This window comes from Podarcis filfolensis (assembly GCF_964270895.1).
Source record: "Podarcis filfolensis genome assembly, chromosome: 12".
In the NCBI taxonomy this organism is placed as follows: domain Eukaryota; kingdom Metazoa; phylum Chordata; class Lepidosauria; order Squamata; family Lacertidae; genus Podarcis; species Podarcis filfolensis.
The window spans coordinates 23190632-23206273 of NC_139614.1; the positions used below are offsets into that span (position 1 = coordinate 23190632).

The 15642-nt window shown below is 40.9% G+C and overlaps 1 protein-coding gene across 5 annotated transcripts; it reads right to left on the bottom strand.

Annotated features, from left to right (window-relative positions):
- Nucleotides 1-686: 686 nt before the first annotated feature.
- On the bottom strand, nucleotides 687-15590 carry CBX3 (chromobox 3). Of its 5 annotated transcripts, XM_083578937.1 has the most exons (7): nucleotides 15452-15590; nucleotides 13763-13813; nucleotides 13495-13557; nucleotides 7547-7689; nucleotides 6003-6168; nucleotides 5537-5631; nucleotides 687-3894 (listed from the first exon to the last, which is right to left on the bottom strand). In XM_083578937.1, exons 4-7 carry the CDS (start codon nucleotides 7681-7683, stop codon nucleotides 3768-3770), a joined length of 525 nt encoding a protein of 174 aa, XP_083435063.1. In that variant the 5' UTR covers nucleotides 7684-7689; nucleotides 13495-13557; nucleotides 13763-13813; nucleotides 15452-15590; the 3' UTR covers nucleotides 687-3767. The 5 variants fall into 5 exon arrangements, with proteins under 5 accessions (XP_083435063.1, XP_083435061.1, XP_083435062.1 ...); XM_083578935.1 differs by lacking the exon at nucleotides 13495-13557; XM_083578936.1 differs by lacking the exons at nucleotides 13495-13557; nucleotides 15452-15590 and adding an exon at nucleotides 15229-15379.
- Between the last annotated feature and the right edge of the window lie 52 nt (nucleotides 15591-15642).

A 15642-nucleotide genomic window follows, 5' to 3' on the forward strand; every position in this document is an offset into this window, starting at 1 on the left:
TGATAAATCACCATAAAGTTCCCCAAACCTGCATGATCAAATGCACTTAGCAGAGTAACATGCACAAACGAGAGCTTGTCTGCATGTGCAGAAAGCAGCAACTGTGTAGCAATTACCATTTAATTCAAAGGCTGGAGGGGAAGAACTGTAAATTATCTGGTGTTGCAGAATTAAGTCTTTACCAATATGGCCCAAGCCTATCTCTGCAATAACCACTCACCTGCGTAACTTTCAGCAAAAAATGAATTACCATCCAGAGATTGAAAACTATACGGATGCCGTGGCCAAGGTAGCTTTTCCTTTCCATGTTCACAAAAAGAATGTGATTTTTATTCATGCACCCTTCCATCTAGAAATGTGAAGCCTTCCCTGTCCGTCCACCCTCCCCCCCTCCCAACTAGCCAGGTTTGAAACTGCAGCTGCTGAAGTGGAGCAGGACTTTTGCATGACACTAAAATATGGGAGATGGTGTTTTAGGAAGCTATCCTGTCCCAAGATGGGTGGAATTAATCTTTGTGCACACAGCAAGCAGGTTACTCGCACACAACTTTCACCTACTCACTTGTAAAACCAATTCATTCATACACTCTTAAGGTTTGGGTCCCAAAGCATATATATCTGCAACACGAACACTGTTGGGCAGCACCAAAAGACAGGGAAAAATAAGGATGGGAGCAACAACAGGAGCAAGGAAATGTTTTATTGAAATGTAGGGAGTCAATTCCACATATGAAAACCTTATTTTTTCCAATACCATATTTAGAAGACTCAATTGTCTCATAAATGAAATGTTCCATTCTAGCCATTTTATCACTTCGGAGATACTTGATGCATTGTAGCTCACTTTGACCAGTTTTGAGAATTCTTGTTAAAACCAGCTCATGTACTGACCCGACAAGGGAAAGCACAATAATACTTAAGTCAGTAAAAAAAGGCTCACATTTACCACCTTGTATTCCAAGGGGCTTCAGACTGTTAAGTTTACTACATCTCCAGTTACAGTAATCTTCCCATCAAGCAGTAACACATTGAATCAATAGAAAGTTTTTCTAAAGATAAGGAACTAGGTGCATCCTTTCCTTTTCTGACTGTAGCAATGCAGATGAAAATGTCTACTAGGAAGCTGGAATTTAATGGCAGTCCAGGTATCTCAAAAACTTTTCACTGCCCTGTGCACAGCTCGTTTTAAATTTAGTTGTTATTGTAAAGTTGGCATCTTGAAATTTAAACACTCATTTCAGCACTAGTGGGGTTTGTTTTTGTTTTTACATGAATTTATTTGTTGCTTATTCTATCCTTACCAAGAAAATTCTGTGCATACTAGCAGGTAAATCCCTGACACCCTAGTATGCATTTTGGTCCTAATATGCTACAGTATTATTAAAAAAGAAAATAAAGTTGTTTTCTCAAATGATCATGTTGATTGAGTATTATCAAGATTGAGACTGGAACAAGTTTTATTTCAAAAACTGCCATTTACCTACCAATCCTAAAAATAGGTGAAACCCCATTTCTATGGCTAATGGTTTTGCTGCATTTTATGGAATGCCATTTTAAAAATAGGACCAGTACAACTCCTGTAACACCAGTGCATTGGGGAACCTGCTTAGTAAAGACAGCTTATGATGAATAATCACCTGCAAAAGAGGAATACATAACAGCTTTATGATGGCGATTATCCCCATTTAAAAAAATATTTTATTACCTAAAAAATAATAATTTAGTTTTATCAGTTGTATTCATCCCATAATACAGTTATAATCATGTAAAGAAAAGGACTGCAATGGTGCTGCCTCATCACATCTCTGCCATATTCCACACTGGTGGGGTCTGAAGAGAGGTCAGTATGATTAAGAAGCAGAAGAACACAGGGTTCAAAATTATACCAGAAATCCACATGTATACAACAGGTTCCCCTCTTCAGACCTTTCCCTCTGCTGTGGCCTATGTCAAAGTTTCAATATAGTTCTACCTGCATGAGTGCAATCCAGCTCTCTTCTTCACACCATTATAATCATAATATTGGAGGAATACCCTTATATGGACAAGACAGACTGGCAGGGGATATGATTCAGCCATTGTGTGCAGCCCCTTTGTTGTGATTACAATTCAATGAATTAGAAAGCATAAAGCTACTGTATCAGTGGCTTGAATGGCCAAATTATATATTTATACACATGTGTGTATACACATTGCTAGTATTTCCATGTGCGTGTAAAGGAGGGAACGATTCAAAATTGCTATTCACATATACAGACGTACCTTGGAAATCGAACGGAATCTGTTTCGGAAGTCTGTTCGACTTCCAAAACATTCAGGAACCAAGGCGCGGCTTCTGATTGGCCGCAAGAAGCTCCTGCAGCCAATCGCTGCAGAAGCCCCACTGGACGTTCAGCTTCCAAAAGAACGTTTGAACACCGGAACAATCATTTCCGGTTTTCAATCATCCGGGAGCCAAAACGCTCAGCAACAAAGCTGTTCGAATTCCAAAGTGTGACTGTACTGTGTAAAGGCCATATATGAACTTAGGTATACACTTCTTCTGTAATGCAAGGCAAAAGAGCATCCAGAAATTTGCTCCACCTGCAGTTAAAGCAGCAGCGAGAGACAGTGAGTTTAGCTCACTTTAGAAAAAAGTTATTTTCACAGCACTATTATACATACTGGGTTGTTTCTCATGAAGCCACTGCACAAAATCAACAATTGGTAGGTTTTTAGGAACTAGCCCATATTGCATAGAATCATAGAGTTGGAAGGGACCCTGAGGGTCATCTAGTCCAACCCCCTGCAATGCAGGTACGGGGATCAAACCTGCAACCTTGGTGTTATCAGCACCATGCTCTAACTAGCTGAGCTATGCTGTTGTGTTGCACACATCATGCCAGAGCAGTCTGTAGTATGGCCCTAGGTAAAAACATGGCTTTGTATCCTCTCACACACTTCTGCCAAACTCATCTCAATCTGGTGTATACACCTTAGAAACCAAATTGCTTTGACTGGAGAAATGGCAACCAAGTCTGGACATTGACCTTCTAGAAAATGAGAAATGTAATATTGCTCATGATCCAGTTGGGTCAAACTTAAAAGCATGCTACTGGAGATTTATATGGCCACCTCAAAACAAAAGTTAGTTTATTCTAAGACGCAAGCCAAGGAAAGTTGTGGGCAAAACTGTAGGGGCCATGCAAAATCTCATTGCAGTAATTCTGCTTGGTGAACGTTGTGCCAGGGCTTTTATTGGAGGATGCTATTTTTCTGAAGATTCTTAAGCTTATCACTGTTTGGAAAACAAGGAACAATAATATAAAACTATTTTATTGATAAGTGTTCACCAGTATTTACAATAAAGTAAATAATATACAGCCTGCACCTTCCACTTACTAAAAAGTTTTTACCTGGTCCCTTAAGAACCAAGTAGCCACAAATACTAAAGACTTGAAAGGACTAAACTGGGGGAAAGATGCATGCACAACAGTCGTATAGAACTACAAAAACACTTGTGAATTTGATCAATCTGCCATTAGGATTCACTATTAACTATCAAGTTTTATAAAACACTTTGCCTAAAATGAAGAAAGCAGTACCAAATGCTCTCCTGTAATAAAACAAAGCAAATAGCACAAACTCTTTTTTTTCTTTCTGTTTATGCAAAACACATTACTTCAAAAATAATCAAACTTGTCTCATTAAAACGTAGCTTTCAACATTTCTGGTAAGTTATAATCATACATATATAAAAAAAGGGGGGAGGGGGATAACTCAAACAATTATTGCGCTTCATCCTCTGGGCATGAGTGCCAGGTTAGTCGTTCTTCATAAAAAGCAATTACAATCTGAGGGCATTTAACATTTGCTTCTTTGGCGAGCACCAGGTCTGCTTCATCAGAATCTTTCCTGTTTTAAGAAAAGAACATGCATTCAGGATTTCGTGAGCCTGCAGTCTGAAGTACCACTACTCGACTTTTACAGTAGTAGCTATGCACACAACCCAATCCTAGACACATTTATGCAAAAGTTTGTCTGATTTAATGCAGCAGACCTTTATTCCCAGGCAAGCATGTACATGATTATCATAGACCAGGGGTCTATGCGGCCCAATCGCCTTCTCAATCCGGCCCACGGGCGGTCCGGGAATCAACATGTTTTTACATGAGTAGAATGTGTCCTTTTATTTAAAATGCATCTCTGGGTTATTTGTGGGGCATAGGCATTCATTCACCCCCCTCAAAAAAAATATAGTCCGGCCCACCACATGGTCTTAGGGACAGTGGACCGGCTCACAGCTGAAAAAGGCTGCTGACCCGTTATAGACTTATCATTAAAAGGGTCAAAGGAATTCAGAATTCCTGCTCTAATTATTCAAAGTTTGCTTAACTGAGAATCTTGGGCAGTAGCAGCTCTTAAAGGGGGGGGGGCATACTAGGTATCTCTTCCCATTTGTAACAAAACCTAATTTGCTGTTCACTGGGTATCTTATGCCATCAGTAAAGCAGTCATTTGGAACTGAAAGGTAAAGTAGTCAATAGTAACTGTTGGGGGAGATTTCTGAATGTAGCTGCTAATGCCGCAGGAGTAAGTAGGCCTTTGTTTCAAGAACACATGAATAAAACTGAGCTGCAAGTGTGTAGCTATGGTCTTTGGAGTAGAAATTCAGTCTTAAGCTGTAACAATTTAAATAATCATTCATAAAAGTACAGTAAAAACTAAATACCAGCAATAGTGGTTTAAGTTTGATAGAGGTGGTAACAAAATAGGCTAGGGCTCTCTTCAGTTTAAAGCCTAGTACTAGTTAGTTTGGTACTAAACAGCAACAAGAGTGCCCTTAAGTTTTCTAAACTCCTTAAGTGGTAAAGGACCAAAATTACCAATGCTCAGAGGGAGGACCAACCAACCAACCACCACCACTAATAATAATAATAATAATAATAATAATAATAATAATAATAATAATAATAATAAAAAATTTATTTATATCTGGGCTCAGGGCGGCTAATAACAATCAAAATAATCCAACATTCTAAAAACATTCATTATAAAATTAATTAAAATCAAATTAAAATCAAATTGATGGCAACCATTAAGCAAAATTCTGTGCAGATTGCCAGAGGAGGGGGTCAGGCTGCGCCCTGACCAAAGGCCTGGTGGAACAGCTCTGTCTTGCAGGCCCTGCGGAAAGATGTCAGGTCCCGCAGGGCCCTAGTCTCTTGTGACAGAGCGTTCCACCAGATTGGAGCCGCGGCCGAGAAAGCCCTGGCTCTAGTTGAGGCCAGCCTAACCTCTCTGTGGCCTGGGATCTTCAGGATGTTTTTATTTGCAGACCGTAAATTTCTCTGTAGGACATACCAGGAGAGGCGGTCCCGTAGGTACGAGGGTCCTAGGCCGTATAGGGCTTTAAAGGTTAAAACCAGCACCTTAAACCAGCACAATAGTCTTTACATCCTATCAGTCAGTTTATAACAGGAAAATTATATTCTTTATAAAGGTCAGTCTAAGACACACTTTGCACTGCTGCTGAAATTTCCATTCTACCACTTACCATTTCATAAGAAACATAAGTTCCCCACTACTGTCTGTGGCTCCAATTATTCGCTCAGGATCAAGACCTCTTGCAAATCCCCTGGGTTTATCAACCTGTTTGATTAAATATGGAGTAACATTAAAATACGTTCCAACTATTGTAGAAAAGCTGCCATAGAACACACAAATCCCCTCAAAGGTCTTCCAGAATGTCAGCAAAAAAAAATTTTTTAAAAAAATTACACCAAGCTTTCAGTTCTTTTACCCATCAATTGTTTCATTTCACTTTCCATGAACATACTGATAACTTCACAGTACTAAAGAATTAGTTTTCTGCAGATCAGAAGACATTTTTAGAAACTTTTCAGACTGATTGTTAAAGAGGTTACCAAGATGTAACTTAGTACAAGCAGCTTGCAAAACTGGGCTATAACAGCTCTTAGGAGATACTTTTTAGGAGAAATCCAAACACCAAACCAACTTACAGACTCTCTTTTTTTCTTTGATTTGCTGTCATCAGACTCACTATCGGAAAGAGATTTTCTTTTGGCGCCCTCTGTTTTTTCTTTACCAGCTTTCTGGGAACTCAGAAAAGCTTCTATTAACTCTGGACAATCCAAGTTTTCTTCTGGTTCCCATGTGTTATCGGCACTGAAACAAAATTCATGAAAAAAAGAATGGAAGTAATTAGAAATCTGGATCAGATGGCCAAACTCTATAACGTCAAACCACCCACCCTAACAAAATGCTAAATTGTGGTCAGTTATTAAAGACACTGAAGTCATAGTTCTCTGCAATTTAATTTTATGTGGGCCAACTTGAGTCACAACGGATTCTGTAAAAATATTTCAAACCTACTTGTGTACAATCATTTAGACTTAAGATTATGGGAAAATGGTCATGGGTTACCCAGTGTAGACAGTAAGGTTTGTTAAATAAGCTGAATTATTATTTCGGAGTCCACAAATAGTAACATAAGGAACGCTATATAAGTCAATTGAGCCCTGTAATAATGCTCAGTTTGCAAACATGCAGAATTGCACACAAGGACAAAGAATTTTTTGGATGTTTCTAGACTTAGGCTGAGTTTCTAGTCTTTCACAAGTGCTAGAGAAAAATGAATCAATATTCTTCTGTTCCTGGTAAACTGGATTTTTCTTTTAAAAAACCTTGGAATGCTTACTTTGGTCTATGCCGCTATATTGCTATTTATAGTAAAGAAGCAGCATGTTTAGCAAGGTTCTAGAAAAACATATGCTTGTTAATTATGCATAACTGGGAGAGACTATGTTACACTTTATAAAACCTTGCAAACTAGATGGGGTGAGAGGAGAGGTCTTGCACTCCACAAGGACCAGTACACTAAGAAATATTTTCAGCAAGATGTATAGAATTGACTGAGAAGAAAAAAGCAGATTATTTTTGTAGTTAAGATTGGTAACCTTTTCTAAAGTGACTAATGTGTGTTAACAAAGATGGCAGCATGGTTCTTGACCATATTAATTCAGTTTTAATTTCTAGTTCAATCAGCATCTTTTGGATTACAATGGTACCTGTAGTTAAGAACTTAATTCGTTCTGGAGGTCCGCTCTTAACCTGAAACTGTTCTTAACCTGAGGTACCACTTTAACTAATAGGGCCTCCCACTGCCGCCGTGCAATTTCTGTTCTCATCCTGAAGCCAAGTTCTTAACCCGAGGTACTATTTCTGGGTTAGTGGAGTCTGTAACCCGAGGTACCAATGTAGTTACAGTCGGGTGTCAAATGACACATACTGCCAATAGTGAAGGGAGGTATTGCCATCGGTAGCATGGGCTGAAGAGGAGTCCACACAGCCAGAGCTCTTTTAATTTTTTTACTGCAGCCCACCACAGCTATTATTAATTTAAATCATTTCTAAACAGGCAAGTCAGAGATTTACAGGGAAAAGTGATTCTTTCAAAATGTTTTCAGCTCTACACGTGGAACTGTGGCCTACACCCCCAACCAACCAAGCACTGAAAATAGTAGTTCCGGATCAAGCTCCTTACTCAGTAAATCCTTTCCATTTCAAGAAGTACTCAACCTTGCCATTAACTACACGCCTGTCCAGGACTTTCTCCACAACGAATTCTTCAGGTTCTGTTTCTTCAACTTTTTTGCCTTTGCCATTCTGCTTTTTCCCCATTTTATGCTACAAAACAAAATCATTTGAAAAGATATATTTTAACAGCTATACTGCTATTGAATTCTAGGTCTACAGGACTTAGATTCTCATGGAAAATTTCGTATTTTGCTCAGTGAGAGAACAAATTATTGTAAAAAGAACCCTTCCGGGTCAATGAAGTTAATTCCAAATCTCTTTTGCAATGAATTCTAAATCCTTTTGTTTGAAATATTTTTTTGCTATTTTGTTCCAAATAGCTTATTGCCATTCGCTTTGTACAGATGGGTATTAAAATATACTGTATAAAAAGTAAGCTTTAAAAATGAATTTTGGGAAGGCACACGGAAGATACAAGGATGAACTTTTTTAGCTTTTTAAATTACTTGCATACATGTTAGACTAATAGTCTTCGACTTTTTCAGACCTGGGGCCTACCTTCAACTGAAACATGCATTTGGGAACCCATTTCTTAAATTTTACTACAAATGGCAAAATTTTCACTTTATATTGTGGTAGTACAGCTGCTGCAAGCCACCTTCGATCAGTTAGCAACCCAGTAGTGGGTCCTGAGCCATTAGTTGAAGACCAGTGAGTTATATATGCCTTGTTAATAGCAATTCAACAACAACAGTTAATAGCAGCTTGAGCATTTGTCAGATGCTAAATCTGAAACATTTATTTAACAATTACACCCATGCATGATTTTGACTTTCATTATAGACAGCAGAACATACATGTGCAAAAACATACTTGTGCAAAAGTTTCAGAGTTGCTCTTGATAAAGCCAGGTTGAAACTTTGTTTACAGTTCACGAATACAAATGCCTACTGCATTGCTGGAACTTTATAACAGCCAACATTCAGATAACAAAGTACTACATCCACATCATCCTCAAAGCATTCCAACTTCAGTAATGCACAATTTAGTGTAACAGGATTATTATTTTCCCAAATTTTCCCTTTGCATTGGCTTGAAACCAGTATATTAGTGTCATGCTAAAAGTGCTGCAGTTCAAGAGTCAAGTGCAGAATAGCAGAGTTTTGGAAGCACTCCTTAGGCAGTGTCCGAAACTCCCATTGTTCAGGCGCATTTTGTGACAGGTAATTTCATTAGTGCAAGCAGTTTCTGAGCTCTGGGCACAGTACTGCACCTAAGACTTCACATTAAAACTACAGTAAAAGGAAAGAAGGACCTTTTTCTGCCTTTCCACTTCCAACTACTCTCTGAAGATTGGAGAAGAGACCCTCTTAAGAATATTAGGGGGTGGGCAGGGAAAGGACTAGATCAGGGGTGTCCAACTGGTCGACCGTGATCGACAGATCAATCCCCGGATGATCGTTGTTGATCGCGGGATCCCTATTGCTCGCGTTGTTTAGAATTATGTCTCCGCCCCCTCCCCCATGGTCTTTCCCTGCATCAAAATGGGTAGATCACTGCTACCCACCCACCCCCCGAGTAGATCACAGTCTCTTGGGAGTTGGACGTCCCTGGTCTAGACCATGTGAAAAATGAACGTAATATTTTAGCTGCAGTTCATTCATTTTCAGCTTTGTATTCTTGTTATAAAACGCGCACAGAGATATTCTGTTGTTGTGCCAATAACTTAGGTTTAAGGTGCCCTTTAGCTCCTAGCTCTCATATCTCAGTTTCTAACACTGTCCTTAGGCATTCAAAATAGCAAACATGAGGAAATCATGTTGTATATTGATCACCAAACAATCCTTTGGAGAAAACTAGATTGAAGGAAGAAATGGCCATGATTCAGAAATCCCATGTTCTGTCAGCTCTATAATAATATACTTGCTTTTCGTGAGTGCCAGATGGCAAATGTCTTTTGATACTGATATTGAAGTATGATATAGGAAATCACCTATTCAAAATGGGTATGGCAGAAATGAAAAAATACATATGTACAAGAATATTGCACACAATATGCCCAAACAGGCAATGTTAATGTCTCTTGCCCTCCAAGTGCTACCAAGATTACCAAGGGAATGCGAATATGTGGAGACAGTTTCCAGCAGTTAAGACTGCCAGTGTAGGGGTTGTTTCCTCTCGAACTTGGGAATTTCAGAGATAATACAAAACTAGCAACCTACTTCTGCAGTTATACTGTCATATCCCTGAAAACATTTGGAATAAAGCACAAAAGAAATCAAAAGTTTACGAATGTAAAGAACTTCCTGACAGTTAAGAGCTGTTCGACAGTGGAATTTGCTGCCAAGGAGTGTGGTGGAGTCTCCTTCTTTGGAGGTCTTTAAGCAGAGGCTTGACAACCATATGTCAGGAGTACTCTGATGGTGTTTCCTGCTTGGCAGGGGGTTGGACTCGATGGCCCTTGTGGTCTCTTCCAACTCTATGATTCTATGTATGCATGCCATATTACTAATTAAGTCTCTGCATTGACACTCCCCACATCCAAGTGAGTATTTCCCACCCACCATTTGAAATTCAGCTTTATGTAGCTTTATATAGCTGATCATTCATGTCCAATCTTGCATGTGAGGAGGGGGCATACACCAGTCTGTCAAACAGAGCTACAGTATTTTAAGCTCTTGGCGGAGTGGAGGGATATGCAATTCATGTTATCCCTTCCTTAGAAACCATGCACTGATACAATGAGTTCTCAATTTTCAAATTGCGCCCTCAGTTGAAAGCTCAACTATTGATCTAGATTTATTTTTTAAAAATATTCCCAGCGTATTTTTAAGCAACTGATGCATAATTAAAATTTATGCATACTAATAACGGCATACCATTGTACAATGTAATAATATATTACGTAAGACCTATACTGTAGATAGATATGTGAAAGCAAATGGAAAAAAGCTGAGAATTGTTGAATGGGGACATTATCTGTCTCCTCCTCCTCCTTCCCCCCTCCCAAAGGAAAAGTTTGGGGGAACACTGAAAAAAATCTATCATCTACTCTTTGAAATTAGTTAAATGCACCAATACTTTTAAAGATGCAATCCTATGTGTGATCAGGAAGCACCATGATGAGCCAGAAAAAGCATACAAGACCCAGTGCTTACTGGGCAATAGTATGCATTGTTAGGAGTTAAGCACTCCTTTAGGAGCTGTAAACACTTGCAAATTTCTAGGTTCCCCAAAAGCATTGTTCTGTGAAAATCCCAGAATTTTCTTTCTGTATGGAATACTGCTATCGGGAATGATGGGAGTATCATGCAGAGACACAGAAAGAAATTTCTGTTAATTTACAACCTTCACAGCCTGTTTGAAACTGTTTTTTTTTTTAAAAAAAAGCTTAAGTTCAAAATTCAATGTTTTTGGAGATCCAATTTTTTTACAGCTCCTGAAGGAGTTTTAAACTCTGAAATGTGAAGAGCAGTAACAAAATAAATAGCGCCAGAACTTGTCTCTTCCATTTCCTGTCTCCTCACCTGGGAGTAAAACCAAATGGGTGTGTTTTCTGTGTAAACATCTCTTGGATTGATATGTAATTTAATAAATACACTAAATAGGACAACTGATAGATCAATGATGAATTTTATGTTCTTAAAGCAGTAAAATAAGCTTAGGTTTGACAACAAAGCCAGTATTGCGTCCATATTTAACCCGTCCCCACTGAACTCCATTTTTCCAAACAAAAAATGAGTATTTTTCCTCCATAGATTCAAATTTCTAGAAATGCTACATCTCTAAATTTACTTATTGAATCTTACAGACACAACTAATTTTTACTATTGAATTCCCATTGCCACTTGTCTTAAGAGATCACTTTCCTCTCTTAGGAACTATCTGATAATACTCCTAGTTCAGCACCTTCTAAATTGCATGCCAAGGGCCAATACGGCTCCAGGAGAGGGGCTGAAGTGTTCCTTGAAAAATGAAGCTACTATGTTTGCTGCATCCTCGTTCCATACTTGGTGGAATGAGGAGGGGCAAAAGCATTACTGATTCTCTTGTCTCTTTAGTAATATATGTGCAGCAAAACATTATCCTAGGGAAAAAAGAATGATGCATCGGACTGCATGATCACAAGTCTCTAAGTGTTGGCTGGCCTGGCCTCAGTTATCTAGCAGTGCCTCATCTAAGTCAGTGGGACTTACCACAGAGTAGATCTGCACAGAACTGAGCTGTTGATACCTCACCTTGCACTGTATTTCTGCTTGAGACTAGAAATTATCTCTAGTGCTGCTTCCCCAGCTCCAAAAAGTGATGGGGACAAGATACCCGAAAGTGCTTCAATCACTCAGTGCTACTCGGGGACGCTGACTTACTTTCTTCCCTTCCACGTTTGCAGCTGGAAGGCAAGGTAAGAATTCATTTGGGTGCTAGAAAGCCAAGGTACTCAGTGTACATTTGTTACCATGTAAATCATTCTAGCTTCTTTCTCCAGCTCCAGAGGTAAAAGGGAATAATTTGTGCAGTTGGTGACGCACACTACATCTTGGAGGAGCATAGGCATTCTAACGATCACCTTCAACTAGGAGCTAGAGAAGCACATGGATCTTCTCTCAAATTGTATTAAGCTTACAAGAGTGAGGAAGGATGTCAGTGCTTCTCAAACTATCTGATGTGGTGGATGGGCAACATTTCCCAATTTCATGTGCCAGGGACCAATATCTTACTTGGTCCCTGAAGCATCCCAACCTGGACTATGGTGGAGTTGCCTTGGACCAGCAGCTGATCAAGGACCACCACTTTGAATAGTACTGGATTATGCTACAAAGTTAACTAAAGCATGGGAATTCCCAAAAATATTCCTACTGCTTAGAAACGCAGCTTCATCCTTGACTGAGTGAACACAGGTGACAAGGGGGCAGGCCACCATCCTGTACAGTCATACCTCTAGTTACGTTTTTTCAGGTTGTGTCCCGCGGCGACCAGGAAGTACCGGAAAGGGTTACTTCCAGATTTTGCCACTCACGCATGTGCAGACGTGCAAAAGCAGAAGTGGCGAATCACGACCCGTGCGTGCACAGACATGGGTTGCGTTCCTTTCAGGTTGCGAACGGGGCTCCAGAACGGATCCCGTTCGCAACCAGAAGTACCACTGTAGTTGCAAAAAACATGTGCCAAATTTTCAAGGTGTGGATTGAGGAAGCACGTATATGTTTATCATTTTAAGTGTAAGAATGAAGGGTGACAGTTAATTCAGAAGGAAAAAATATAACTAAGCCTTATTGATGCATTAAAACTCTGGAAATTAGGGGGCACCAGGGACCTGCCTCTTCTGCCCTGTCCCCACTGCCCTCCACACATTGGAGGACAAAGGTATGCAGTACTTGTGCTCTTCATGTGCAGGGTTCTAAATCACATTACACCTTACACAAGGTGTGGAGGCTGTGCACCAGTGCAGGTAGCAGGGCCAGCAAGTGTCTCACTCTCCCCTTTGCATGATTCCAACCATCAAAAGGCTTTAATGCCTGAACAGGTCTCTTGTGTCCCAGGCATCCAAGTGTTTAGAAAACAACCTCAATTAAACCAAGACCTCCAACTCTGACCTTATGTCAAGTGTTTTAGTATGTGCTGGAATCATGATCAGTTATATTAAATGATCATATGCAAACAAACCATGGCTTACATACCTACCACCCGTGAAGATAAGGCAAGCCCAAGAGGCTCAGTGGTTTAGACCACAGCACCACCCACGTCCCTTAGGTATGTTGCTACCACAATATAATTGCTAATGTAAACTGGAACTGGCACGAGATGCCACCACATGCCCTCTTAGATTGCAATCTACCACCCACGCAATACCATTTCCTCAAGCGAAATGTACATTATTGCCTCTATAAAACAGAGGTGAGGAATTGAATCATGTATCAGACTTCAATAACAAAACACACTGCTATAAAAATTTACCTCAGAGTGGTTTCCAGCAACCTTACTTGTTGATATCCAATGCAGCCATACTCAGAAGATGCACTGAAATCAATGGATTTATGTTACTTGAGCCAAATGAGTCCAAGTCATTTGGATATCACCCACTTTCACTGCCTGGTGTTTTTTGGAAAATAATGCTGGGGAGGGGAGATGTGGATGTATCTTTTTACACAGAGATGCCAACTTAATAAATCTGAAGAAATATGGTGGTAAAATCCTTACATATTTTAGGTGGTCATGAACTTACCAATGTAGATTTATTGGTGGCCATTTTTATTGCAGACTTGCTGAGCTTTTACTAGAAAAATGCATGACAAAAGGAATGTTGCATTACTCAGAGAAAGGCATCTCATTGTGTACAAGTATGGTCCTTCTTCTATCCAGGTGATGGGGAAAAAGCTATTTCAAGTACATTAATAGAGTATGAAGTTAAGCCTCCATTATGCTAGTTATTATTTGGAATAACAGTTACCTACAATACATTATATGCCTTTTCACTAGTGAAATCTCACACATCCTGAGTTAGCACTAAAAAAAAAGTTTGAAGGAAATTGTTATTTTGAAAATCTCTAAGACAACAAGTTATAATGAAATAAAATCTTCAACTGTAAGGTATATTACAGAATCCTGAATCCATTTGTATGTACTTAGATCAGTGCTAGATGCAACCATTCAAGAAGATTCAGGATTAGTCTATTAATCAGCAGTACATCTACTATATAGGCGACCACTGCACCTTTTGACATATAACTTTACACATAAACTGTAAATACAAAATACTTTCTCAAATTCTGCAGTTCTGATTCATGGCGTTTCCTCTGCAGAGCTATAAAAGCATCACAGCCATGAGATTCAGCAAAGCAAGGGAGAGACCAACCCCCTCCCTCCTCCCCCGCAGCTCTCTTGCACTCAGCAATCCTGAGCGCCTCCCACCACCACCTTGCAGGAGATAAGGTATCATAGGACAATTTCAAGCCAGGCCAATCGTGCTTCCATTTAGGAGAAAGAAAGAAAAGAAACCCGGGACGCGAGAGCAACAAAGGCCTGTTGCAAAGAAATGAAAGCTAAAATAGGTTTTAATAGCACGAGGTGAGCGCGCAAGGGGGAAGGAAAGCAGACCCAAACGGGCCTCTCCCATCACCAAGAACATGAGAAGGCAAAGATGCAGGATCGGCTGCGGTGGAAAGCGCCATATCACTTCCTGCCGCCGCCGCCGCCGCCTCCTCTCTTCGACGAGCTTGAAAAGACACCGCCACGCTTTGACCCCCATCTGCAACCCCAACGCCATCCCCATCCAAGGCATTGAACCTTCATCTATATCTATAGATCTATAGAAGTCCACGCTTCTGATCTCCGCTTTGTTCGCGGCCTGTGCCTCCTCCTCCTCCTCCTCCCATCACCATTTGCTGATTCTTTTTCTTTTTTTGAGGGGGGGGGGAAGCGGGAGCGGAGTGAGAAACAGCCCCCGGCTACAAGCCCCACCAACTAGGGAGAAAGCGATTTTTAAACTTCAGAAGTGAAGGCCCGAGGCGGGGTGGGGATGCGTGGTCATCGTCCTCTTCCCCCACCCCCCCACCTCAACCTACAAACAAATAGTCCCCAAAGCGGGTTCGGGGGTGGGAAAGGCCTAGCTGGTAGGAGCACTTGTGGGTTTTGTTTTGTTTTTTAAGGCCCCCACAAGGCGCGGAAAGAAACGGCGGCGGCGGCCCAAACCTGAGGCGGGAGGAGCGGGGTGGGGAATGGAAAGCGGCCACGCCTGAGCCTCCCTCACAGAGTTACATAAAACATAATCCTAATAATGAGGGAAAGAAGAGAGGCGCCCTGGTTTACCTCCCACCCCTCGCCGTCCTGCTATTCCGAACGGCCGTTAGAAGAGGGGGGGGGAGGAGATAGGAAAGTGAGCGGGGGGGGGGTGAAGAAAGCGAAAGATACGGACTTCCAATGGTGGGCACAGCGGCGCTCGGCTCCCGCGAAGTCTCCTGGCTCCCGGCGCGCACTGAGGCGGCGGCAACGGCAGCAGCTACATCTGAGGGGGCGGGGAGCGCGCGCGCGAGGCGGAAGGGCAGGGAGGGAAAGAGGAGGGGGGCGGGGAGGGAGCCGCAGCCAAGGGCGGGAGCGCGGAGGGGG